This window comes from Phaenicophaeus curvirostris, chromosome 18 (genome assembly GCF_032191515.1).
Source record: "Phaenicophaeus curvirostris isolate KB17595 chromosome 18, BPBGC_Pcur_1.0, whole genome shotgun sequence".
In the NCBI taxonomy this organism is placed as follows: Eukaryota; Metazoa; Chordata; class Aves; order Cuculiformes; family Cuculidae; genus Phaenicophaeus; species Phaenicophaeus curvirostris.
The window spans coordinates 12608541-12633742 of record NC_091409.1 but is presented as its reverse complement, the minus strand read 5'-3'; the positions used below and the strand labels follow the sequence as shown (position 1 = coordinate 12633742).

Here is a 25202-nt window from a genome sequence, read left to right as displayed (position 1 = left end):
GGAAGTGGAATTGGAGAGAAGAAAATGGGAAAGATAACTGTATAAGGCAGCTGGGCACGAAACGTAGGAGGGGCTGGGATGGTTTTTAAGGAACACATGAGCAAAATGGGAGACTTAGACCCAGAGGCTGACAGGGATAAGGAACCCAGTCTGATAAGTAGCTGCAGTCCCTGAAGAAGTGGACTGGCAACTCAAACTGAAATAAATCTTAGGAACAGGTATAGTTGAGGGCTTTCTGTATGAAATAAGTGCTGGAGTGGAGAAAACACTTGGCTGAGGTAAGCAGAAGTAATATTTATAATGGAGAGTATGGATCAATAAAGAGTGAAAGAGTAGAAGATGAGGTGCCTGGAAGAAAATGTTTTCAAGCATAACCAAAATTAAGTCTTGTAGTTCTATTGCTACCCGCTGGCCTAGCTGAAGACATCAAAGGCTGCTATCCACTAGTCAAACCATTGTCAGACTATCTGTTCACTGACTTGCCAGGCTGTGTTGGCGCTTGCATCTGTTCTACACAGAGCTGAAGATGGTCTGTGTCCCTGGGGGAGGCAGTGCTCCTCCGGGGAAAAATACTGTCTCCATATATAGCAGTTCATGGGCAAGAGGCACAAAGATGCTTGGGTACTGTGAGGGTTTTGTATGTGCCTTTTTACCCTCAAAAGGAGGCCTGGGCTGCTATATGACACAAGGATACTGAAGGAGTTGGGTTCTTTTTGAGACTTTTGATACTGTAGACACTTAAAATTCCCTAGAAGTCTTTGGGCAGAGCGCATAGGCACAAATAATACAAAATCCACATTGCATGTGCAACCTTAATTCTAACTGGACTTGACACTTGATTGCTTCACTTTGTGGCTGTAATGCTTTTGAATTTTAAGTTTTCCAAAGATTAAGAGAGAAGAGAATGTGTTGTACCTGTAAATCGTGAAAGAATAGAGCTGACTGGATGCCAGGTGGAGATCCTGGATTTTTCTAATTTTCTGCTTCTTGAGATAAATTATAACCATCTTGGGGCAAATGCTAACACATTTCTGGTCGGAATATTGTTATTTTAATAGCAAAGCAGTAACTATTTTCTTTCTGTGACCTTCTTTCTTGCCCTCTGCTCTAAACAGAAGAAAATCATTAACAGCTGGAGGATGACCAACCATGAAACTAACTTTTCTTGCAGTTGTTTTAGGCAGGAATATTAGAGCAAAATTAAATTAAGAACACAGTATTTTCTTCATAGAAATTCTACACTATAATGAAGGAAGAAAATGTTTGTTTCACTGTAAGTGCTGTTATAACTCACAGACCTGTGGTGCCAAGCTGTGGCAGTGATTATTGGAATGTTTCGGTGACATATTAACAGGTCTTTTCTTAGGAACTCTTAGCTTTCCTTAACACACTTTCGGCAAATAGATTTCCAATAAACATCTACCTCCTTTCTCCTCTTCCCATTTCAAAATAAACTCTTCCAGGGCACAGTGGTGCACTTGTGTGGAAATGGCTTTGCTGAGAAATTGAAAGGCAGGATCTGGATCAGTTCCCTGCATGAGCTTCGCAATATCCCTGAAAAGTGCCGTGATCTGTATTTGGTGCCCAGAGCATTGCTTAAGCTAGTGAGGGGAAAACTAATCTCTTGCGCTTTCATTGGCAGCACTGTCTCATAGACTGATCCTAATGGAGTGGAAATGAGCTCAGCTGCCTAATTCTGTTAAAAACATAGGCTTTTTTTCACACATGAATGCTCATCTACTTCCTTCTAGCCTTGTTGTAAAAGCCATGGCAGCAAAGAATTAAGCCATAGTTGCCAACAACAAAACACACTGTTTTTTTCCACTTCAGTTCTTTTTTTACTTTTTATATATGCAGTAAGTAATGGCCAGTGCAAGCAACTTAATTTACCCAGGAAAAAAATAAAACATTCTAGAGAATAGAGGTCTTGATGTGGACAAATGAGCCTTTCCCTAACTTTCAGGGCATGACTAACTAACTTGCTCATTAGCATTGTAATTTTAAGTAGTGCAGTAAACCTTGTTTCACCATCTGCGCTTCAGAACCTAAAGATGAGGGCAATGCACCCCTGGGACCAGATGTGGTTCTTTGCAATCCAGCTTCACTTCAGCTGCAATCCACATTGTGGTGGGTTGACCTTGGCTGAACACCAAGCTACCTAACAAGGTGCTCTATCACTCCCCTCCTCAGCAGGATGGGTAGAGCGAGAAAATAAGATGGAAAAAAAAACTCGTATGTCAAGATAAAGGTAGTTTAATAAAGCAAGAGCAAAGGCCATGTGTGGAACCAAAGGAAAACAAAATATTTATTATCTTCTTCCCAACAGCGGGCAATATCCAGCCATTTCCCAGGAAGTAGGTTTTCAGTACACATAGTAACTCTGGAAGACAAACATCTTGTGTCAGGAACAGCTTGTATCAGAAATGGCGTGACCAGCAGGTCCAGGGAGATTATTCTCCCTCTGTACTCGGCACTGGTGAGACCGCTCCTCGAATCCTGTGTTCAGTTCTGGGCCCCTCACCACAAGAAGGATGTTGAGGCTCTGGAGCGAGTCCAGAGAAGAGCAACAAAGCTGGTGAAGGGGCTGGAGAACAGGCCTTATGAGGAGCGGCTGAGAGAGCTGGGGGTGTTTAGCCTGGAGAAGAGGAGGCTGAGGGGAGACCTCATTGCTCTCTCCAACTACCTGAAAGGAGGTTGTGGAGAGGAGGGAGCTGGGCTCTTCTCCCAAGTGTCAGGGGACAGGACGAGAGGGAATGGCCTCAAGCTCCGCCAGGGGAGGTTTAAGCTGAACATTAGGAAAAAAATTTTCATAGAAAGGGTCACTGGGCACTGGCAGATGCTGCCCAGGGAGGTGGTTGAGTCACCTTCCCTGGAGGTGTTTAAGGCACGGGTGGACGAGGTGCTGAGGGACATGGTTTAGTGATTGATGGGAATGGTTGGACTCGATGATCTGGTGGGTCTCTTCCAACCTGGTTATTCTATGATTCTATGATCTTCATAATTAATGCACCTGCCTCCTCCTTTCTCTTAGATTTTATTGCTGAGAGGATGCCATGTGGTATGGAATATCCATTTGGTCAGCTTGAATCAACTGTCCTGGTTATATACCCTCCCAAGGTCTTGCTCACCCTTGGCTTACTGCGTGAGCAGGGAATGTTGGAGAGTCTTGATGCTTTCCAGCAGCCAAACCACTGGTGTGTTATCAATACCTTTCTAGCTACTCATGCATTGCACAGCACTATGAGAGCTGCCATGGGGCAAATATACTTAGTCAGACCGAATATGCACGTGCAGTCAAATAGTCAGCCTAAGAACTTTGGTGGGTCAGCTTGGTTTTTTGTCAGGGTTGTTGATTGTAACAATGTGCAGGAAACGGGTCATGGGAAATCTGATTTCCTAGTTAGTGGGTGACCAGTTCCCTGCTCCTACATATGAAAGGTGAAGAAATAAGCAGAACTGTAAATTTCCTCCCATGTTTACCTGTGTCTGTAAATGAGGTCAAGGCTGTTTTCTGTCATATAGACATTCCAGAGCTATGCCTATACCTTTAGGTTCTTTAAGATCAACCCTCTTGTCCTCATTAAAACCAGGGTTCAAATTTCTAGTTCCAAGATTCGTGTTTTGGTGGACTTGGTAGGGAAACTTGAAAACTGAACACCAACATGCTTTGCATTGATATTGATCTTTATTACATCCTTCAGCTTTTTCCTTTCTGAAGACTGCAGAAAGTTTCCTTGTGGCACACTGTAGTTTCATTCTCTGAGGGAGCTAAAGATGTTCCTCAGGCAGAACTGGCTGATGGAGGGAGGATGTAGGCATGCGTGCGGGCATTCATGCAATGAAGTCCCTTGTTAAGTGACTTCCAAGACTGTTAATTAAATTCTGCTAATACTCTTGTAAAGAGGTATCTGGCTGCTAATCACTTGCTTTGCTACACACATGAGCTGAGAAGAGGTTTAAAGGGTGTGTCCAGGCCTGCACAGCAAACAGGGGTTTGGGAATGGGAAATTACAGCTTTCTGTTAGAAGACAGTATTGGGAAAAAGAGAACAGCAAGGATTTGATATTCTTTGATGAACAATCCTGCTTCTTTGGGGTTTGTTTGAGGGGGCTTTTTATGTTTGTTTTCATAAATAAAAAAAAAAAAAAACCAAAACAGAAGATCCTTAAGGTTTTTGAAGCAAGTGATCTGAAGTTCCCCTGGGGGATTCTGTTGGATAAAACCAGCTCTGCTGTGAGCTTAGTGGAGAGTTCACCAATGCTTTGGCCCTCCTGTGGGAGCAGTGTCTTGGCTATTGCAGATTTGTGCCTCGTGCAGAGTGAAGCGTTGAACAGCCAACAAACCCTGAGTGCATCTGATAATAGAAACCTGCAGTTGTACGGCGGCGCCTTGTAGCAGCAGGGAGATTACAGGTATTAGGAACAATTTGGAACCATTTAGAATTGAGTGATTTTCTGAACATGCAATTAATCCAGTTGCATTTTTTTTTTTTTTTGGAAAAAGAGAAGGCTGCTGAGTTTAAAAACATACACTTTGGCTAAAAGAAAGACTTGGATTTCAATGAAACTTTAGAAAATGTTTGTTGGGGGTTATTGATGAAGCTGCTGTAATCCCAACATGGTGTTCTGTATGTACAGATTATACCAAGAGCCCTAGCTGTGTTAGAAGCTATGCTGTCTTTATAGGCTTGCCAGTGTTCATCTGTATTGTCTTGTGCATAAGGCCTGCATTGAAATCCTTTAAAGGTATTTTCTTAATGACGTGCTGATCAGATATAAATGATCTTAGAGAAGTGTCCCTCACACTCTGCTCTCCTTGCACCTTCCTCTGGCATCAAGTTACTCTGTTTTATTTTTGTTTGAGCTAAAAGTGCAACCATATTCTAGGAAAAAAGCACTTATTGGGCCAAATACAATGCACTGATTTTCTTCGGAGCAAGCTTCTATCTTCCCTCAGCTGTGCCAAAGGGTGTCTATAACATTTGGAAATGAACATTTGTTCAAATATGTACATTCTCATAATAGCTAACCATCCGTGGCATTAATGGCATCGTCTTGCTGACTTCAACACCCTCATGGAAGGAAGACATGAGCATGAAATTAGAATTAAACAGCTGGTCATAAATTGTATCCAGACCACTTCTAAAAATGTGTTTCTGGAATAATTGCAACCAAGACTGAGCTACAGGAATTTGAAAGTCTCTTGGTCTAGTTAAGGGAATAACAGGGACAACAAACTGGTTGTCATAGAGTTACAGTCTCTCTTTTCTGCTTGTTGGATTTCAAACCACCTACTGCTCAGGACTCGCCGTTCATTTGACATTATGGTAGTGATGTATTCTCCTTTGTTCTAAGTAATTATTCAATCGTAGCAACTGAAATTATGGTGGACAGTTTGGGGGTGTTTTTCTTTTGTTTGTTGTTTTTTTCCTTTCTGCCAATATGGCACACTGTAAGGAGAAAACCCCTGTAGACGTCATCAAGTACAGGGAATCAGCTAGTCCCCATTGGATAGAGATTCCTCATTTATTGTGGCCTATAATTGGTGAAAATAGGAGTTGCTGCTGCACCTGGATCTTGAGAAAAATGAATAAGCCTTAAAGGTTTTAGGTGAATGAGGTTATTTTAATAATGTCCAAGGAGCCAATATTTCACATACTACAGCTCCTTCTGGTGGATCTAGAGGTTAAACTGGAAACGTTGACTTAAATTTTTTGGGTTTTTTGAAAGACAACCTTCCAAAAGAACATGGAGAATTCAGTGTGCAGGTTATGTGGACTAGGGTTGTTTAGCCTGGAGAAGAGGAGGCTGAGGGGAGACCTCATTGCTCTCTTCAACTACCTGAAAGGAGGTTGTGGAGAGGAGGGAGCTGGGCTCTTCTCCGAAGTGACAGGGGACAGGACAAGAGGGAATGGCCTCAAGCTCTGCCAGGGGCGGTTTAGGCTGGACGTTAAGAAAATTTTTTCACAGAATGAGTCATTGGGCACCAGAACAGGCTGCCCAGGGAGGTGGTTGAGTCACCTTCCCTGGAGGGGTTTAAGGCATGGGTGGATGAGGTGCTGAGGGACATGGTTTAGTGTTTGACAGGAATGGTTGGACTCGATGATCCGGTGGGTCTTTTCCAACCTGGTGATTCTATGATTCTATAAACGGAAGCCGTAGTTACAAATGAAGGACAGCCTACCTGTCAGAGCAGTGCCAAGCAGAATAATTCAATGGACCTGTGACTGTGTAGAGGAAGTCTCTTTTACTACTACTTTGATTGTGTTATTTTTTTTTATGGAGACAATTTATGTTTTGTTAGGAACTAGCTTAGATGTTATGCTAATCTCTTCCACTTAGTCTATTTGAAGGTAACAGCAGAAGCACACAGAGGAAGAGGTAGTAAAAATGAATGCACATGTGCGATACTAAAACAAATAGTTAAAATAAATATTTTATTTATACACAATAAAATAAATCTGTAAAACCCACACATTTTACCTTTGTTTGACAAAAACCAAGTGGTTTACCTGCTTTGTAATCGCACTTTCATTAGCATATTTAATTATACTTTTGTATATAATCATCAAAATGCTTGATGAGGTACATTTTGTTCTCAGCCATGGAATAACACTGCTATGTGTATCCATGATAGATGCATTTAATAAAACCCATAATTACCCTTTATTGTTGTTTTAAATTATTATTTTTAAGTTTGTTAGAGAACAATAGTTTTAGGTATAAGATGAAGAAAGCTTTCGTTTTACAATCTCATAACACAATGAAAAAGAAATCCATTTAAACAGATGCTAATTAACCAATTTTTTGAGAAGTAGTGCTTCATTATCTTGAAGTTGTTTACCAGGGAAGGTTTGGTGGTTCTGCTCTAGATGTGAACTAGAGAAGACATAGGCAGGGAGGGCTGTGGTGGGCACAGGTCTGCGCTGTCAGGCTGAGGTTCTGCTCTCCCACCACCTTTGCTTTTTTGCACAACTTTGCGCACATGCCAGCATGTGGACTTTTACTCTGTGAGCCTGACAGGCACATGTCATAACAAATTTAAAGGTCTGCCAAGTTTCTCAAACATCAGATGAATCTGAGCTCAGTTTAAAGGCATTTGAGTTGATTATTCTTTTCATTTGTTTTGTTGTTCTTTTCATTTGTTTGTTTCATTTGTACTTGCACAGTTGAACTGTGAGATCAGAAGATGTTTAATGACATTTGAAATGTATCAAATAGTTTCCCTTTTTATCTGAAAAATTGGTGCAGAATTCAGTGCAGGATTCAAAGTAAAATTTGTAACTGAAAGAAAACCAGATCAATCAAAAAATGAAGATATGCTGCAAACTGAACTGAGATGATTGTGATAACTGTTGAGAGAGCTCAGTCCCTGGTTTATCTAGGCACATACCCCATTATTTAACTTATTTCAGCTTTCTTTTATAATCTGTGCAGCAGGGCTCCTCCTTCATTTCTCAGAGAATACTACAAAATAGCTTAGTTTAGTTTATCAGTTGCAATGATTTCTACTGTTTTGTGTATGACTTTGGGTTTAGTTGATTGTAGGTATCTCAACAAACAGGTTCTGTGGTGATTTTATTGTATCAATCTCACTCTTTTCTCCCTGTTGCAAGTCTTCTCACAGAACATGTCTTTCTGTATAATTGCCTGCTTTCAGCTTTGTCTGCATTGGTTTTGGACCAGTGGTGATATCCAAATTGGTTTAAAAAAAATAAAAGTTAGATGTAGATATTAAGGAGATGATCTTTCGGCAGAAAAGGGCAAAAGCTAAAACACTTTTATAGTGTTGAAAGACAATCGAACTCTGTTTTAATCTGTGGTTTTATCTCTCATGTCTGAAAAGGCATTTATACCCCATTCAGGCTTGGAAGGCATTGAAACGTGATGGGCAGCAGCTGTGTGAGTTGTGACACTCAGCAAAGGAACTCTGTCACTGAAAGACATGCTTCACTTCAGGGATGGACGGAGTTGTCTGTCATTCTGAAACGGCCACGTATAGGACATTGATATGGAAAGTGTTTATGGAACAACTCATGTGTCAGAGTCTCTTTGAAGAGATGAAATAGTACTGGAGAGTTGGTAGTTTTACCCTGAACGATCGCACACGCTTGCATTCAAGGCCAATCACTTGAATGTTTTTGCTCTGTTTATCTTGCTCTGGCTTTTGATAGTAGATATGTTTCCCTAGATTTGTTTCATCCTGTGGAAATTTGAGGAAGAAGAGGAATAGAGAATAAAGGCAAAACAAAAGAAGGCTTCAGGTCTAATATAATACCTGGAGTAAAATAATTGTCAGACAAATTGCTTTGGATTTCCATCTGTAGAACAAGAACAATGTATTTGAAAAGGAAACAGCCTGACTGCGGATTCACAGTCATTAGGAGTTCTGTTGCTGTTGCATAAGAAGTGGTCACTGTCTCTGTTGCGACAGTGAAATATTCTATGAAAGTCTGAATCATTCTGTGATACTACCAAGTTTAGATTTTGTAAATGAAAATGAACTTAAATACTTTCTGGGCTACAGCGAGAGGTTGTGCCGTGCTGGTAGTTGGGAGAAGAGAAGTTTTGTTCCTATCATCATTTACCAGTGCACTGAGTCTTCTCCATGTCTCCTCCCAGTCTTCCATGGATGAAGGGATGAGTGTGTTACTCAGGTTCCCAGATGCTGATTGGCCTGATTGGGTTGGCTTATGAGTTCAGGGGGGTGTGTGTATTGGGGGGAAGGCAGGAATCAGACTCACACCTATTTTCCATCTCTTTCTTTATCTGAAAAAATCAGTTCAGGACTCAGAGAAAGATTCTGCAACTGTCATGCTCATTTTTCTTATCTTTGTGCAGTAGGCTACAGAGACTGGGAATTGGAATTTAATCAGTGGACAACTGCACTGCAAATAAACTGCCTCCTGCTCTCCACAGGGTCAGGAGGCATGGGCACAGAACCTTGGACAAGCACAAACATCTTCCACTCGGTGTCATGTCTTTACTGACAGTAACAATTTCTTGCAATTAGGCTCCTGCAGCAGATAGTTAACCTGGGGGCAGCAGGTGATGGGCTATATTTAACTTTGCTGCTCAGCTTGAGCTTCACGTTCAAACCCCAGTGCTCCACTGTTGCTTCCTTTCCTCTCCCTTCATCTCTTGATGGAGGGGTATAAAGCAGAGACAATTGTTATTAATAATCTAAATCAACCTTTGCCTTTCTACACCTCACCTTGAGCAAAAAGACTACAGCGAACAAAATGAGACCTGTAACTCTCAATAAGGACAGCACAAAACTGGCCGTAAAAGTCAAATTTTCTGTAAAATGCAGTCTCTGAACACTGCAGGTCACTCTTGGGTCAAAAATGTCTGCTTACTTGGACTAAGGACTGAGAGCACAACTGAAGGTTCATTGGGAGAGTTTGTTTCCATCTGGGCCACTTGTATGTACCAAGTACTTCAGGAAGGTTCCTGCTCTGCTGAGTGTTTGCAGCAGCCTACCAGAGTAAGGATAGCTATCGATGCATCAGTGGGAGATGTGGTATTAAAAAATACTGTTAAGTCCCTGATTTTGATGTGAACGTTCAAAATGTAATTGATAGTTCAACCAGCCTGAAATAAAAATACAGCATTTGCACAGTGAAATCCCAGAGACCGCAATTTTCTTTGCATGGGTTCAAGATTAGTTTTAATAGATTGGTGACAGCTAATTCATTGCTTCTGCCTTTTAAGAATTTCCTTTGGTCTTTCCAAGGTCTCAAGACACTTAGGAAATTTTACTTCTGTTTATGCAGACTCCAGTATCTTTTTATATATTATGTCTAGGTATTCAGATTAGGCCAATTTGTTTCTGTCTTGCTTTGGTAGGTACCTTAGTACAGCTGAAGCTGAGATATATTAGCAGCTTTTCTTACACTGGTAAATTGCAAGGTTAATAATTTTGCGTTTATTTTCATGCATTATTTGGAAACTATAATTCCAAGAATACAAAAATGGAGCAATTTTTCCAGTTTCAAATATTCACCACCATTAGAGAATTGTAAATAAATTAGAAACATTTTTATTTTTCTTGTTTCTTTTGGGGGAATATGAGTCATTCCAACATAACAAAAAATGGGATAGGTGCTACGGACCTTTTGAAACTGTATACTGAACCAAGCTTATATGTGGAAGGGATTCAATGGACAAGGCAGTAGGACCTTTAAAAACAGCTGTACAAACTCTCCGGGAGCCAGAGAGGATGTAAAAAGTTTCCAGGTCCATCTTCTATTTGATGATTTAATTCCAGTTTGGTTTCTCCCTCTCTGAACCTAAAGGTTTAGTAGTTTTTATTTACTTTTTTATTTCCTCTTTGCTCATAAATCTAGGAGGTCATTAGATTTCAAGTCTCTGTGCCTGTTGGCAAAGATTCTTCAGATGATGGGTATTTCTGAAACCTGCATCCTACTCCTGCTTTCACTGTGAACTACAGCATCATGATCTCATTATTTTTCATTGAAAAAATCTCACATTTTCAGATTATCAGCCTGAGAACAGATAGTTCCTGGGAGAATGTGGTGTGTTCTGTGATTGCGTGGTGGAGTCTGGACTATGTCTGGAATTTGCATTTTAGTGTCTCACTTTTGTAAGTCAAAGTAATCTGTTAATAGGCTGGTTACTCTATGGAAAAGATTGTGTGGAAAAACTGAAGAAAGGCCTCAGGATGTATCTTGGAGCATCCACAGTAAAATTTTGAGTACAATTAGAAACCCGTTGATACAAGGCAGCTCCCAAGACTTACAGTTTTGGGTAAGAAAGAAAGAGTGTAAATGGAGACAAAGTCAGAAAGCAAGCTAAAAAGTGCACGTAAACTTCCATAGTTCAGGTTTTGGTCATAAGGCTTGGTGAGATGATGCTGAATCAGAATAGCTCCTTACTCACTGATAAAGTCAGCACATCTGACATCAATAAACCAAACACACTCTAATTAGCCATTCATTCCATGACAAGACTGACTTAAAGAAATAACTGTAATTTCAAAAAGCCCAAACCACTAATGTTAACATGGAGGTTAATTACCTTCTTCAGCTGCATCATTGTCTTGGCAGGAAATGTTTTTGTTGTGTCTCAGCCACGTTCTGGGTTGGGGTCTGGAGCTGATTACTTGACATAGTGGAGAGTTCTGAAGGACAAACATCTGCATCTGCTTTTGGTTTTCCTTCCTTTCAATGCCTCTGGGAACAAGGCTTGTGCTTACCTTCACAGTTTCAGAGGCTGAAATATTTCACAGAATCATTGTTTTGCAAACCTTATTTATCTATAAAAGTCATGTACAGAAATGTTTTTTCCAGGAGTTCATAGTAAAGGAATTATTATCACCTAGTGCTAAGTATATGTGTGTATGTTTATGCATACAAACTTCTAAGTTCCAAATTATATATTTTTTGAAGCACAATACTACAGAATGATTTTCAAGAGGTGTTTTCTGGATGCTAAGGGAATGGCTTACACAGAATTCTAAACCAGTTGATAGCTTTTGAGACCCTTGGTCTTTTAATATCCAGCACATTTCAAAAGTATCTTCGTGTCTGTGTATCTATATAAAGATTCAGAATAGCGTTCATTTTGGAAGTAGTTATTTTCTCATTGCCAGTCACTAGAGATGTTTTAGAAGTAATACAGAGTATGCTGGTTGATATAGTGCATTTTCTGCTTATGCATTGAAGTCACTATGGCTGCTGCGTGCTTTGCTTTCAGGAATTACTAGGAGGCTTTTTCTCCACTTTAATTATCTTTCAAAGAAGTAAAACTAGTATTTGGAAGTCCTTGTGACTTTTTTCTTTTTATTTGCATGAAAATGTTCTTTTCCTTTCATAGATTGAACCTGTGAGAGAACATGAGAAGTGGGCAAAGCACTAAACTGTGCTACAAAACAAGGAACTTTATGTGGAATTATGTATTCTCTAATTACCTTACTTAGATGTATATTGAGCAAAAAAGCAAATGAGCTACACAAGCTGAAGAAACGTCAGATAAACAAAATATGATGTGTAGTGTTATTACCATATAACATATCTCAAACACTGATTTTACTCATTCTTCATTCTTTATATCTGCATGTCTAGTGGTGCATGCATTTATATTTTATATAAAGGGCAGAGTCTGTAGTCAGAGAATTTGAGTTATGCTGTTAAAAATAAATTAAGGAACAGCAGGTGAAAATGACTCCTACACATGAATATTCAAAGTACCTCAGTCACAAGTTATAGAAAGAATAATAAAGAGAAATGAAACTTTGTTGGGGCCAGACATTGATATGATCTGAAATTAAAGTTTTATTAGCACGAGGATGAGATGACTGGGACAGCTTGCTCAAGGAGTGGCATGATCTGCTTGTATGCCCTGTCACCAAAACATGCAAGAGTTTATGAAACTGAGGGGATGGTGGCACTGGCATGTTGAATGTCTAACAGTTGGTTTCTTCACATGATTCTTACAGTTGTGTGCATTAATCTCTGAGCAGAAAGGGTTTGGTGTCGGCAGGAGACGGTAGGGGCTATGTAGCTAAATTGAAAAGTGAGAGGTCTGAGTTCTTTCCTGCACCAGCAGCCGTTCCCTGTGTGTTTGGATCACTTGAGACAGATCTCACCATGGTATTTAGGTACTTCAAATAGACCATCAACTACTTTTTTTTGGTTTTGTGTGAGAATGAAGTGTGACATTAACACTAAACTGGTGGGAATCATGCTGGTACTGTTGGATTCAGGGAGGTTTCACACAAAGCAGGAGCATGACTGCTGTCCAGAGCCCTGTGACAGGGTTATCAGGGAAAACTCAGGAGCCAGAATATATTTGTGGAGCTGACATTAATTTCCCTATGGCTTTTACATTATAAAGACAGGAATATTCAGAGCTGTGATGTTCTTGTGTACTTCAGCAATATAGAAGGCAGCACGCTAATGGATGACTAACTTTTTTTTAATGTCAAATCATTGGTTTTCTTTTTTTCTTTCCTTGCTTCACAGATCCTGTCCATGGACCACAAAATGTAGAAGTTGTTGATATTCGCTCCCGGCAGCTGACATTACAATGGGAGCCTTTTGGTTACGCAGTGACTCGCTGCCACAGCTACAACCTCACAGTCCAGTACCAGTATGTGTTTAACCAGCAAAAATTCGAGGCAGAGGAACTCATCCAAACTTCGTCCCACTACACCTTGCGAGGTCTTCGGCCCTTCATGACTATCAGGCTGAGGTTAGCCCTCTCTAATCCTGAGGGCAAAATGGAAAGTGAGGAGTTGGTTGTGCAGACTGAGGAGGATGGTAAGTTATGTTGGTTTTACTTGCTTGGTTGATTTTTGGAGGGGAAGGTAAATATTCTTTATCTGTAAATAACAACATAACCCTCTGTCCCATGAGGCGTATAAGTGGCTTCTCTGGACAGTATGCATGCTATGGAAGTAAAATTTCATAGAATCATAGAATGTTTTAGGTTGGAAGGGACCTTAAGGATCATCTAGTTCCACTCGCCTGCCACTGGATCCGGTTGCTCAAAGTCCTGTTCAGCCTGGCCTTGAACACCTCCAGGGATGGGGCAACCAGGACTTCTCTGGGCAACCTGTGACAATGCCAGTGCCTCACCACCCTCACAGCAAAGTATTTCTTCCTATGTCTAATTTAAATCTACCTTGAATTTCCATTTCACAGCTGTGTTCCTGAAAGGGCAGGGATAGCTGAAGTGCTGGGAAATAATAAACACCAGTCTGAGCAGTTACTGAGCATCAGTAGGTTAAATTCTATAGAATTCACGTTCTGAACTCCCCAGGACTCACTGAGTAGCTTCCTCTATCATATGGGCAGAAGTAATCCTGACATTGTTGATTTTTCTTGTGCCTCTATATCACTATTCTCAAAAGAACTATAAATTCATTTGATGCTAACTCTTCTGTTCTTGATACAAAGGAGCTGTTTTCTGTAAGTACTGATGGAAAGCTTTGAAGTGTTGCTGTCCCATCTCAGCTGTTTCAGACCAAGGACTCTCACAGACTACAAGCCTTCATTCTGTCTAATGTGTTACAAAAGAAGCGTTCTTCCTCTGCCAGAGCTGTAAGGAGTTGGTGTCCTGAGTTTCTCTCTCAGCTGAAAGTGGCTCTTGCATCCCAGTATATCATACGGGAGGACACAGCAGGATGGGCAGGTCTTTCAGAAAATTGAACAAGGTTTTTATCAGACTGGCTTTGGAGTGCATTTAGTTAGTTATCTTCCACAGCGTTAAAATTTTGCTTGAGTAAGTGGATTTTTAGCTGGCTTTGTGGCCGTAATGAAATATAAATCTTACATTGTTACTTTGCTAAGGAAATCAATCTTTCATATTGATAAAGCCCAGTAGCATCTTTATGCCAAGGTGCAACCTGGCCGTTTAAGTGGATAGAGCTTTGCTGTTGTGTGTGCAGAAAAGAGCAAATTAAATTCCTTGATGCTGCTATGCTGTACTGGCATAAGGATGTACTGAAATTAGCTTCATATTTTTATAGATTCTGGTTTTATTTACCATTTGGGTGTGCTGGTGGATGAGAAACTCAACATGACCAGGCAGTGTGCACTTGCAGCCCAGAAAGCCTAACTTATCCTGGGCTGCATCAAAAGAAGTATAACCAGTAGGTCAAGGAAGGTGGCTGTCCCCCTCTACTCCACTCTCGTGAGACCTCACCTGGAGCCCTGCATTCGTTTCAGGAGTCCTCAACAGACAAAAGACATGAATCTACTGGAGTGAGCCCAGAGGAAGCCACAAAGTTGGTCTGAGGATTGGAGCACCTCCCATTTCCATAATACTACGATTTAGTAGTTAGATTAGCGTGTTCTTATTTGAACCGAAGTCCAAGAATAAGTATTTCGTAGTGATAGTACCTTGGTAATGGTGGTGTCTGTAGAGTTGGGGTTTTAATTTTTTTTTTGTTTTCAGCTCTGACTTTCCTGTCTGGTGGCCTCTTGGTGTCTTCTGATGTGCGTGCAGTTGGAGCTGATGGTAGCTTCTAATACAGTTCTTGGTTATTTGTTTTTTTTTTCCCCCCTGTAGTTCCTGGACCTGTTCCCTTGGAATCCATCCAGGGAGGACCTTTTGAAGAGAAGATCTATGTTCAGTGGAAGCCTCCAAATGAGACAAATGGCATCATTACACTGTATGAGGTGAGGAGAACAGATTGTAGTCAAGGAATAGATGCCACAGGGCCTTTTTCGTATGTGTTTAAGCCAACCCTGAGCTCTGAGACATTTCAGCAGGTGCTAAAAGAAGCCTGATTAAAATAGATAAGCATCTTCAAGATAATCTGCTGCTGTCACTGAAAAAGTTTTCCAGTTCAAAAGAGAAAAAATTTCTTTACCAATACTAGTGGCAAAATGTGAGCCATATATATCCCCCATGTCTTGTGTCTTCAATTCCTGCCCTTTTTTCTTCTGCAATATCTCCAGGTATGTTTTTTTTTTTTTCTCAAGGTAAACTTGTGTTAGGTTTTATATCCAAATAATGCAACCAATTCCTCTGTCCTTCCAACAACCATAACACTTCTTGTGAATATCAGTAGAATGCAGCCAATAAGTATTACCTTATAGTGTTGCTCTTGAATGTTTAAATGATTCATCTAATTTATCCCAGACGTTTTCCCCAACACCAAACAAAATGCACAGCAGGTCATGGGTGACCAGCTTATGTGAGATGAAAAAAAAAAATCAAATGTAATTTTTAAGAAGAGATGTTTCTTGTTAAAGTGAGAAAGTGTAATTTTTGCCATGTACTTCTGGTGAAACTGCATCCCTACTGTCATGTACATCCAAACATGCAGAGAGGGAATCTAAAAGGAAGACTATTTTAGAGAAGATAAGCTGAAATGAGAGACAGTCTTACAGAAGGAGGTAGAGACACCGTGATTAAATAGCTCAAAATGGTGCACCAGTGCTGGCTGAGCACGCTTCAGTGTCTAGGCTCAGCATTTACCACAGTAAAATTAGAATGACTGGGAAAAAAATTACCTTTATGGTGATGTAAAAATCCTTATTGTGGGTTTGTGCAGAAATCTGATGCAGAGGAGCAAGAATAACTGTTTTGCTTTCTCTTTTATGCTGGGAGAATGCACAAATGTATTATGGAAAAGGCATCGATGCATGAAGCAACTTTGCCGCTGCCAATGAGGTTCTAATTTCCTCTTCCCATTCAGCTTCTCAGTTTGGAACAGCGTGTCTTATAACATTTCACTCCTAGATCTCCTTGCTAACTCTGGCTGTCTAACACAGTGATGGTCAAATGACAAAAAGCCAATAGACATTCACACTACTGCATAAGCAAGAAATCTTTCTCCCCAGTTTAAATGTAACTGTGTTTTAGGACATCTCTCCACTTTACACACAAAGCATAGATTGAATTTGATGTGGCAAGACTAAATAAAGGCATAGAAGTTCCTCTTGCTAATTTTGTGCTATTCCAGCAAGACAATAACCCTTGACTAAAGTGAGAGTAGTTTTTGTTGGTCACTGTTGACACGCTTTGTGGAAATCTATGCAGGTTGCCTACCACCTTCTGTACTATAACTACAACTAACCCTTGCAATTTTATGGCTTCTGGAGGTGTACTGCAGGCTAGCCTGTGCCTGTGTAGGGAGTTATGCAGTAAAGCTGTCTGTATTTTTAAGGGTTTAATCTTGTACAGACTCAGTTGCAATTTCATTAGTTTTCTGGTAACATAGGTGACCTATAATGGAACACATTGAAAATAATCCAAGTAAAATGATGCAAAAATAAGTCTTTTTAATTTTTAAAGAGGCAGTTTCCTACTAAAATATTGCCTTGGGCTCAGCTCATTGAAAGAACTTCAGCAATGAGTAGCTTTTCTGGCTAAGCAGCTGCATAGAGATACTTGAACGCCTCCAGGGTAGTGATACATCATGACAATGCCTTTGCCCCTCCAGTCATATCATTGCTCAAGTCTCAGTGGAGGCACAAACAAATTTTTCTTTTCTGATAGTGACTCTATGCATATTTGGCAGCTAAAGCCAAAGAGAAGTCAAGGTGAATTCAACTCTTTCCTCTATCCTCCTCCCCCTCATCTTCAAAAGGATGACAATCCAAGTGTTCAAAACACCAGGAGAACCAGAGTGCCTGAAGGTTGTCATGACTGGAGATATTTTCCTTTCTTCTCCCTACTTACATGTGAAAATTAATACAGAATATTCCCTTTCCAATCAGCTGGAGATAAAAACACAGATGAGCAGTTATATGTAACCTGGAGAGCTGGCCGTAGCATCCTCAGGGTAGTTGGCAGGGTATTAAGTCTGCGCCATGAGCAAATATGATTGCCTGTTCCAATTAACAGGAGATCCTGGTTTTGAAATTGCTCAAGGAAAGAAGTACATGTATTTTCATAGAAACGTCTCATCTTGCTACATGAAATTGGAAGTTTAATCTTCCTAAAAATACGAAGAAACTTCCAGTATCATCCAGGTAGTCGCATCTTTTGTATAGCTTGTTTAATCACTAGCCTACTATGGATAATTAAATCTGCCCCTTTGTCTCTATTGGTGTTATTTTAAGATTTCATGCTACGTGTCTGGGACCAAAGTAATTCCTCAGTGGTGATGACCTCCAAGGTGTTACTTTAGACAGAGTTCAGACATTTTTCAGTACCATTGTGGCCTTACGCCGCTTCAACAGAGTTCAGCTGACCTATTGGTTAAAGCAGGAGGAAAAAAAGCTAGTGGTTAGTCTCTGAAAGGCTTCCAGTTCTTTCCAGGTCGAAGCAGAAGGCTTTAATGACAACAGAAGAACAAAGGTCAAACTATGAACTTGTGCAGCACTACTTTAATGAGGTCTCTGTAGGGAGCACAGCTCCTGATGCTCAGCACTGGCAGTGCTGCTCTGTCACACGGAGGAGCTGGGAGGCTCCGTGATGTGCCAGAAAACCTGCAGCTATCTAGAAACTTTGCAATTGTATCACCATCATTAAGGACAAACCCAAGAGCCTACCAAGATTTAATAAATAAAAGTTCCCTACAGCATACTGATCAAGAAATACCACTTCATGAATTTGAGCTAATGGTGTCAAGCTCTGTGTTACACCTGGAAATATCAGGCTAGATTCACACATAGGTATCACGCAAGTGATGGTCTCTGAAACTACCTTGGACCCAAACCTTCCTAATATAAACAAATTAAATAACCTCCTCCTGTTAAGTAATAGTTCTTTCCTTACCATCACCTTCAAGACCTGATTCGTTGTATCTGGATACTCTATTTCCCCTCCAGTTCTGTTAAAAAAAAAAATATTTGTCAGCCTCTGAATTGCTTCCAAATAGACACACCATCGATTCTACTTACATGCACTCTCTTACTTTTCCTTGGGACAGATTTTCTTCTCAGATCCCTCATCATTCTTGCAGTTCCCTGCCAGGCAGATTTCCATATTGCACGACTTGCCACTGCAGCTTGCACGCTCACTGCTTAGATGCCAGCTGGGCTGAAATTCAGCACCGCAACCTTCAGCAAGTCATTTGGCAGCCAGAATCACTCATTTCATAATGACTGAATAGTCCTGAAGAGCCCAAACAAAATTAGAGGACCTTAATGAACACTTTTGGTTTAAGCAAGTCTCTTCTGATTGATATTTATCCTTCAAAATGCTATTGTAGTATTTCAATAAAGGTGGCAATAGCCTTGCATTTAAAACAGGAAAATTAATTGTGTTGCTGGATACAGCCATGGTTGGATTTTTCAACAAAGGAACCTTCTAGATGCCCAAATCAGTGTGTAATTGTTGTCTGTTTCTAGGGAGCAGAAACCTCTTGTTTAAGAGAAGTTGGAAAGCTCTGGAATTGCAAGTCAGTTAATCAGTATGCTGAAAAGATTAGGATATGAGCCGTGTAGAAAGCAAGTGATGGTACAGTTCATTCTGGTGGTGTGAGGGGAGCACAGCAAAGTGGTTAAAAACATGAGCATATGCTGAGTAAGTAGGTGTCAGTTGATCTGCCCAGTCTGGAAAGCCATTTGGGAAGCACACAGGCTGCTGTTGCAAGTAAGTCGTGTGAGGGAGGTAAAGCTGAAGAGCTCTGGCTGTAGTCAAGTCCCCAAGTAGCTTCAGGGTGTGTTGGTACTTACATGAGACGAGTAAATCAATCTGTGTTCAGAAACACAGCTAAACAGCAATAATAGGTTTTGCTGGTACGTTGGTTTGGGTACAATGCTCCACAGAGATGTTTTTGCATGTGACATTCATGAAAGAGGCGTTATTACAGCTGTCTCACGTAGCAAGCTGACTGGCAGAACCTAATAATATTCCAATAAGTCCTGTCCCGCCTTCAGTCTCCTGACAGACTGAAACCACCACAGCACGTTCAGGTTTTTTTACCAGTCCTGAAAAGCTGCTGTGCTTTAAAATCCCTAATAATCAAATGCTGCTTATTGTGTTTATACCATGTGGGAGTTCAGCTTCAAAGCCTTTGTGTACAAAGACAAGCAACATAGATTTTGTTTTTATTATTATTATTTTATTCTAAGGATGTGTAAAGTCAAACCACCATCAAACAGCAAAAAGACTTATGCTGTCATTGGACTGCAGGAACAAGCAATCAAATTTAAAGTCGGGGCCAGCTTTGGCATTTAAATTCTTCTTCTCTTAGATGACATGAGGTTGTCTTAAGCTGTGACTCTGTTTGTTCTATAAGCCAAATTGAAGTGCTCTGGGTACGTTTGTGGACCCAGGTATTTTGTGCAAACTTCCATCTTGAAAATGTAAATAAACAGAACTTAAATCTGTGTTTTACTTTTTGTTTGGGCAGCTGGAATCTTGTGAGAGCACTCAGTAAGTGATGCTGGCTTTTGCCTTCGTAAATAAGCCTTTCGTCTGTAATCTCAAAGTTGTCAGGTCTTAGAATATTTCGCCCTTAAAGGAGAAGAGGGAAAAAAATCCCACTGAGTATTCCTGTCTCAAATATTTGTCACATCACCCTAGGGGAAGGCATTGTTATAAGATATTACATCCAAGAAGCATTTAAAGAGTGGCTACAGTATATTCAGCTCTTTGGCTGGAAAAATGACTCTCAGACTGTTGACGTCAGTTCAATGAGCCATGCATAAAGGCAACATTTAAACAGCAAGCTGTCTTTTTAAACATTGTAAGGTGTAGTCTTGTAATCATTTGTGTTTTCATCTTTATGATTATTAAGTCCCATGTGGGTTGTGTGTGGCTCTTGGGAAAAATCAGGATGCATCTGCACCTTCTAACTAGCAAGTTTTCTCAGTCACTGTTTCTGAAATGCTGTAAATCTTTATTCAGATGCCAGGAATAATGATACAAGGGACTTTCATATACAATTTTAGCTCTTTAATGGGATTCTTGGAGCCTAGCTCCTATAATCCCAGTGGATTTGAGTTTAAATTACACTTTAGAGGTTACAGATCCTCTTAGTTGCCATGTAAAATTGCAGTCTGCCCTTCATCATCTCTTCAGTTGCCAACATGCTTCTTGATCACTTCACTGACTTTTCTCTGCAGAAAAGGTCATTACATGGAAACTGTGTGTTAGAGGGTCATGCATAAGGTCAATATTTGTGGGATGCACTGCCTACATTTACAATAGGGTGGAAACAAGTTTCTTCCACCTTTGTACCCTGGAAATGTATATTTATGATAACACAAAACATGATTATCAGGTGTGATAGTTATCCGCTGCATGGACATACCTGCATTTTTATTCATAGACCTTTTCTGAGATACTTACGAAACTCACATCTTTAGGATAACGTCATCCCTGCTAAAAGTTGTAGCAAAAAATGGTTTCCTGGAAAAACTGAAATGTTTGGGAGCGCAACTTGGCTTAGTCATCTGTTTGTTTATTTAAAGGCTTTTTTTGGTTAAGAAGAGTGAAAAATGGCTCCCACAAGAAGGAAAGCGACAAAATCTTGCAACCAATTTGTATGAAGCTCTACAGATGAAATAGTAGGAAGATGACAATTCTCAGAAATTGCCTTCAGTGAGAAGTGGGTTTGAAAGTTCCCATGAAAATCAATCATGTTACAGCTTCTCAATTGCATTCTGTGGATGCACGATACTCCTGGGATGGGGCTTTCTCACTTAAGCTCACTAAGTGTGTGCTGAAGGAAGTCCATGCTGCACACAGCTGGTTCCTGCATTTAGCTGAACATTAAGAGAGCATTAAGAAGACACTGTTAAGTGCTCAAAACCCAGGAAATGATCAATTAAGAATGGTATATTCATTCCTAGTAGTACATAGTACCGGCATTTGACAATGCAGTTCTTCAGGCAATGGGATATCATTCTCTGCTCATCTGCAGCACTAATGTTGCTTTCCTTTGACACTGGATTTATAGAGTGTCTTGCAGTATATTGTTCATCCAGACTCCATGAAAGTCAATTACAGCAAGAAAAAGTGCTTTACTGTACCTCTACTATGTTGAATTAGAATTCTTTAATAATCTGGACTAGCAACAAAACTATATGGCCATGTATAATCTGTTTCACTTTGAAACTCTGGCAACTCTGTAGTAGGCTGCTTCATCCTCTCAATTATGTAATGAAAGCTGTGCACACATACCCAGCTAAATTAATTCTGTAGTTAATGGCTTTTTGTGCAGATTTGCACTGGAAGAGGGCTGGGCTGGCTGAAGAGAAATTGTTTATTATATGTTTGCTGACTGTAGCATTTACTGAGCGCTTAGTGGACAGGTTGGTTAGATGCTGCCAATGTTCTGGCTCCCTCATACTCAGGATGCAGGCCAGAATCTGGAAAATGAATGGTGCTGATTGCATTGATTTATTGCGGGGTTTTTTTGTATGTTTGGGTAGGGTTTTTTGTTTTTGTTTTTGGTTGGTTTTTTTTTTTAATAATTGAGGAGGGCCATATACCATTGCTTCCTTAGTGGGTTGGGATGCTGTGTCAGCCACAGACCCTGTTGTTCTGTTTCTGGGACAAAGCAGGTCTTAGCGAGATAGCTTTCTGGTGAAACAAGAAATATCTTCTAGCCAGCAGAATCCAGCAGCGCGCTCTTCTCCTCCTCCCCACTGTTTAACAAGGTAATATGACTTACAAGCTCCGTAGAATTCTGGTATATGCTTGAGTGACCCCACTGCCATACACAGGACTTTTAGGGTGGTTTCTCTGATGCCGCAAGGAAAAGCAAACTTACCTGTGCACAATAATATAGAAGCCAATGGCTGTACTAGTGAAACAGGAGGTTTTCCTCTCCCTGTCATGTTTGGAAACATAAAATGCTGTGGCAGAACTGAAGTCATTTGGAATTGGGTTGATTTAAAGCTGATGTGGGGGATAATAGCAACCTGATACATCCAAGGGCAGTGACTGCCCACTGCTGATGGTTCTTACATGTAAGGATGCCCAAGATGCAGGCAGGGTGCCCAAGATGCAGGCAGACCAGCCGTTTACTCAGGTTCTAAACCTTGTTGAAAAGACCCTGCTGTATCTTTGTTGGTCTTATTTCTCTCCATCCTGTCCCTGTTAGTTTAACGCAGCTTTAAACTTAGGAAATGTTTAAATGATTTCCTAATTAGGGATGCTTTTCTGAATAAACACCTCAAATTGCTTTTGAACAAACTTCTTCAAATTATATAGGATTTTTAATTGTGCACTACTCGCTGTTGCTTGCAAGATACACTGAACTTGGAAGCATTTGTTAATGATGCTCTGTTTTCCAGTAACATCTTGATGAGAAAATGAGATGAGGTTTTGAGAAACTCAGATGTCAGGGTGTTTTTAAATGCATGACAACCTCCAGGTAAATAGCATACTTGTGTTATAAATAGGATGAATCAATTGTTTAAAAAAATTGCTGGATCAAGTTTTCCAGAAATAAAAGCATAATACGGTCCCTTGAGCCCAACAATTTCTTTGATTACCTTTTTATTGTTCTTTTGAAGCCAATAGACCTGCAGCAATATAAATCCTATGCAAATGAGAGAAGATAATTGGCTACGACAAAACATTTTTTTTTTCTTAAAGAAAGGAACTGAATTATTTTAGTGTGCGTGTCGGGTTCTTTCTAAGCAAAACTGAAAAAAACCCCAACCACACTAATTCTTTATAATGAATTTCAAATTTAAAAATCCCTTTCTAGGTATGTGAACATCTTGTCTTTCTGTCTTTCAATGTTTATTTTCTTTTCTAGAGAAAGAAAATACAATTTTGGTGCATTCTTCTTTCAGATATGCTTTTTGTCTGTATTGCTGTTGATTCCTAATCCCATTTCTTCCATTTAATATTTTCAAGTGCCAGTTTACCCATGCAGTTATGGTAGTATAAATAAAGCTCTTTAAGCATTCCCTATTCAGAACTTACAATATCTTGCTTACCAAAATGTGGTAGTTAACTAAGTAGAAAGCAAGCTACAGATACATGTTTGTACTTCCTTCCTAAATGGTTATTTCCTTTCATCTAAAGCATTGCTTAATTTAGCAAATAGATAGGATTGAAAAATCCTGAAGTGGTGGCTTTATCCTGTAATTAGTGCAGCTGAGGAACTGTGTAAGAGAAGAAAAGCCAGTCAAGATATGATCTTCTGATCGCCTTCATCAAGAGTAGATGCCAGGACTATGGTTTCTTTTGGCAAATTAATCATTTTGCTCTCCTTTGTGTGTGTGTGTTAGACACAATCTGTAGCTATGATCCTGCCATCCAGTGGATGAGGACGATTTGGGTTTAGTTTCTTGTGCCCTGCTCTCATTACCAGTCTTTGTCACTTTGAGACCCTTGTCTCCCTTTTTACCTTCTCCTTTTGCCCTCCCTGTTAGTTACTATTTTCTCCTGATTTCTGTTTTCCCCGCTGTCCAGGTGATATTGCAGAGAGAAGGGTAGGGTGGCTTTCTGAAGGATGCTGGCAGCTGTTACATTTTCGCTCAGCGAGAAAGACTTGCTCTTCCTTTTGTTTCTGGTTCTGCTGCTCTTGACTGAAACTGTGCAAAGTAACTTAGAGTGAGGAAGACACTGATTTTGAAAATAAGCGCAGATTGATAGTTTAAGTGACTAAAAGTATGCAGTCTTACAATTATCAGCTACAAACATAGCTGGGACTGATATTTTATCTACTAATGTGGCAACAACATCTTACGCATAATGTGGGTCTTGTTTCTGTGACTTCATGGTGTATAGTAACAAGGACATCTGTAAGTGATGCTGTTAATGCTCCATGGTGCCAGTTTGGGGTTTTGTTCCTTGCCCACAGCTTTTGCTCTGCCCAGTGTAGCATGGCAGAACAGCTAAGTGGTGCTTTCAGCATCAAGAACTAACTGAGGTACAAGTATAAAGATTGAATAACCACCTCAACGCTGCAGTCCTATCAAAGCAATTTCTATAGTTGTCATTTTCTGCTATTAAACTGAACAATGAGGCTCTCCAATAAAATCATATGAAATAACGGCTCATTAAAAACTCTCCTTAATATATAGCATGCTAATTAATGTCAGTGGGGTGCAAGCTTGAATGCCAGAATACACTATAATGTTTAGAAAGTAGGTAAAATAAAAGAAGATATTTTATCATTAATGACCTTTTAGTAAACCTAATGAAATCCTTAATGGCCTGAATACATTACTGAGGAGCTCCCAATTGCTTTGTCACCTACTCCGTTCTTCCTCCTTTTCTCATAGACATTAAACTTGATTTTATTTATAGAAAACAAAAAGCAATAAAGTCCCAAAGAAATGTGAACAGGAGGAAGGGGACTGAGCAAGGAGAGTAGATAAGACTTCTCAGCCCTACTATCACTGTTCCTAATCAGGAGAAAGACTTGGTATAGGACCATGTTATATTCTGTCTTGGATGTGTGTCATCTGTATTTGTATCCAGGTTTGATTGACTGTGTGACTCACAGTAGACATGCTGGGGAGCAAATGGGCTTCTTATTCATGAGGTATCCCTAGGTGAACTTCCATAGGCACTCTAGAGTTCTGCTCTGGCTTTTCATACTGTTACCAACCATGCTGTGCTTATGCCAGGACTAAATCAAAGGACTTTATTCTTCAGGGCTTTTAGCCTTTCACACGTTGCCAGCCTTAAATATAACTTGCAAAAATGCTGTTTAACTCTCTCTTAACCTTCTCCCAAAAGAAGTAGTAGAAGAATGGGAAAATGAAAGGCCTTTGCTTCCTCCCTTTCCCTGGATGAAATTCCATGGACTGGGGAGAGGATGTAAGCATCAATAATTGCCTGGCTTAAACTGAGTTTTAGGAT

General features: G+C 40.1%; 1 protein-coding gene across 8 annotated transcripts in view; it reads left to right on the top strand.

The window, feature by feature from the left end:
• The window catches only part of PTPRT (protein tyrosine phosphatase receptor type T), a 451009-nt gene that overhangs the window by 281701 nt on the left and 144106 nt on the right, over positions 1-25202 (top strand). For all 8 annotated transcript variants that reach the window (XM_069871726.1, XM_069871724.1, XM_069871722.1 and 5 more), the window contains exons 8-9: positions 12986-13282; positions 15036-15145. In XM_069871726.1, the coding sequence (XP_069727827.1) occupies positions 12986-13282; positions 15036-15145 (407 nt within the window). The remainder of the gene's footprint in view (positions 1-12985; positions 13283-15035; positions 15146-25202) is intronic.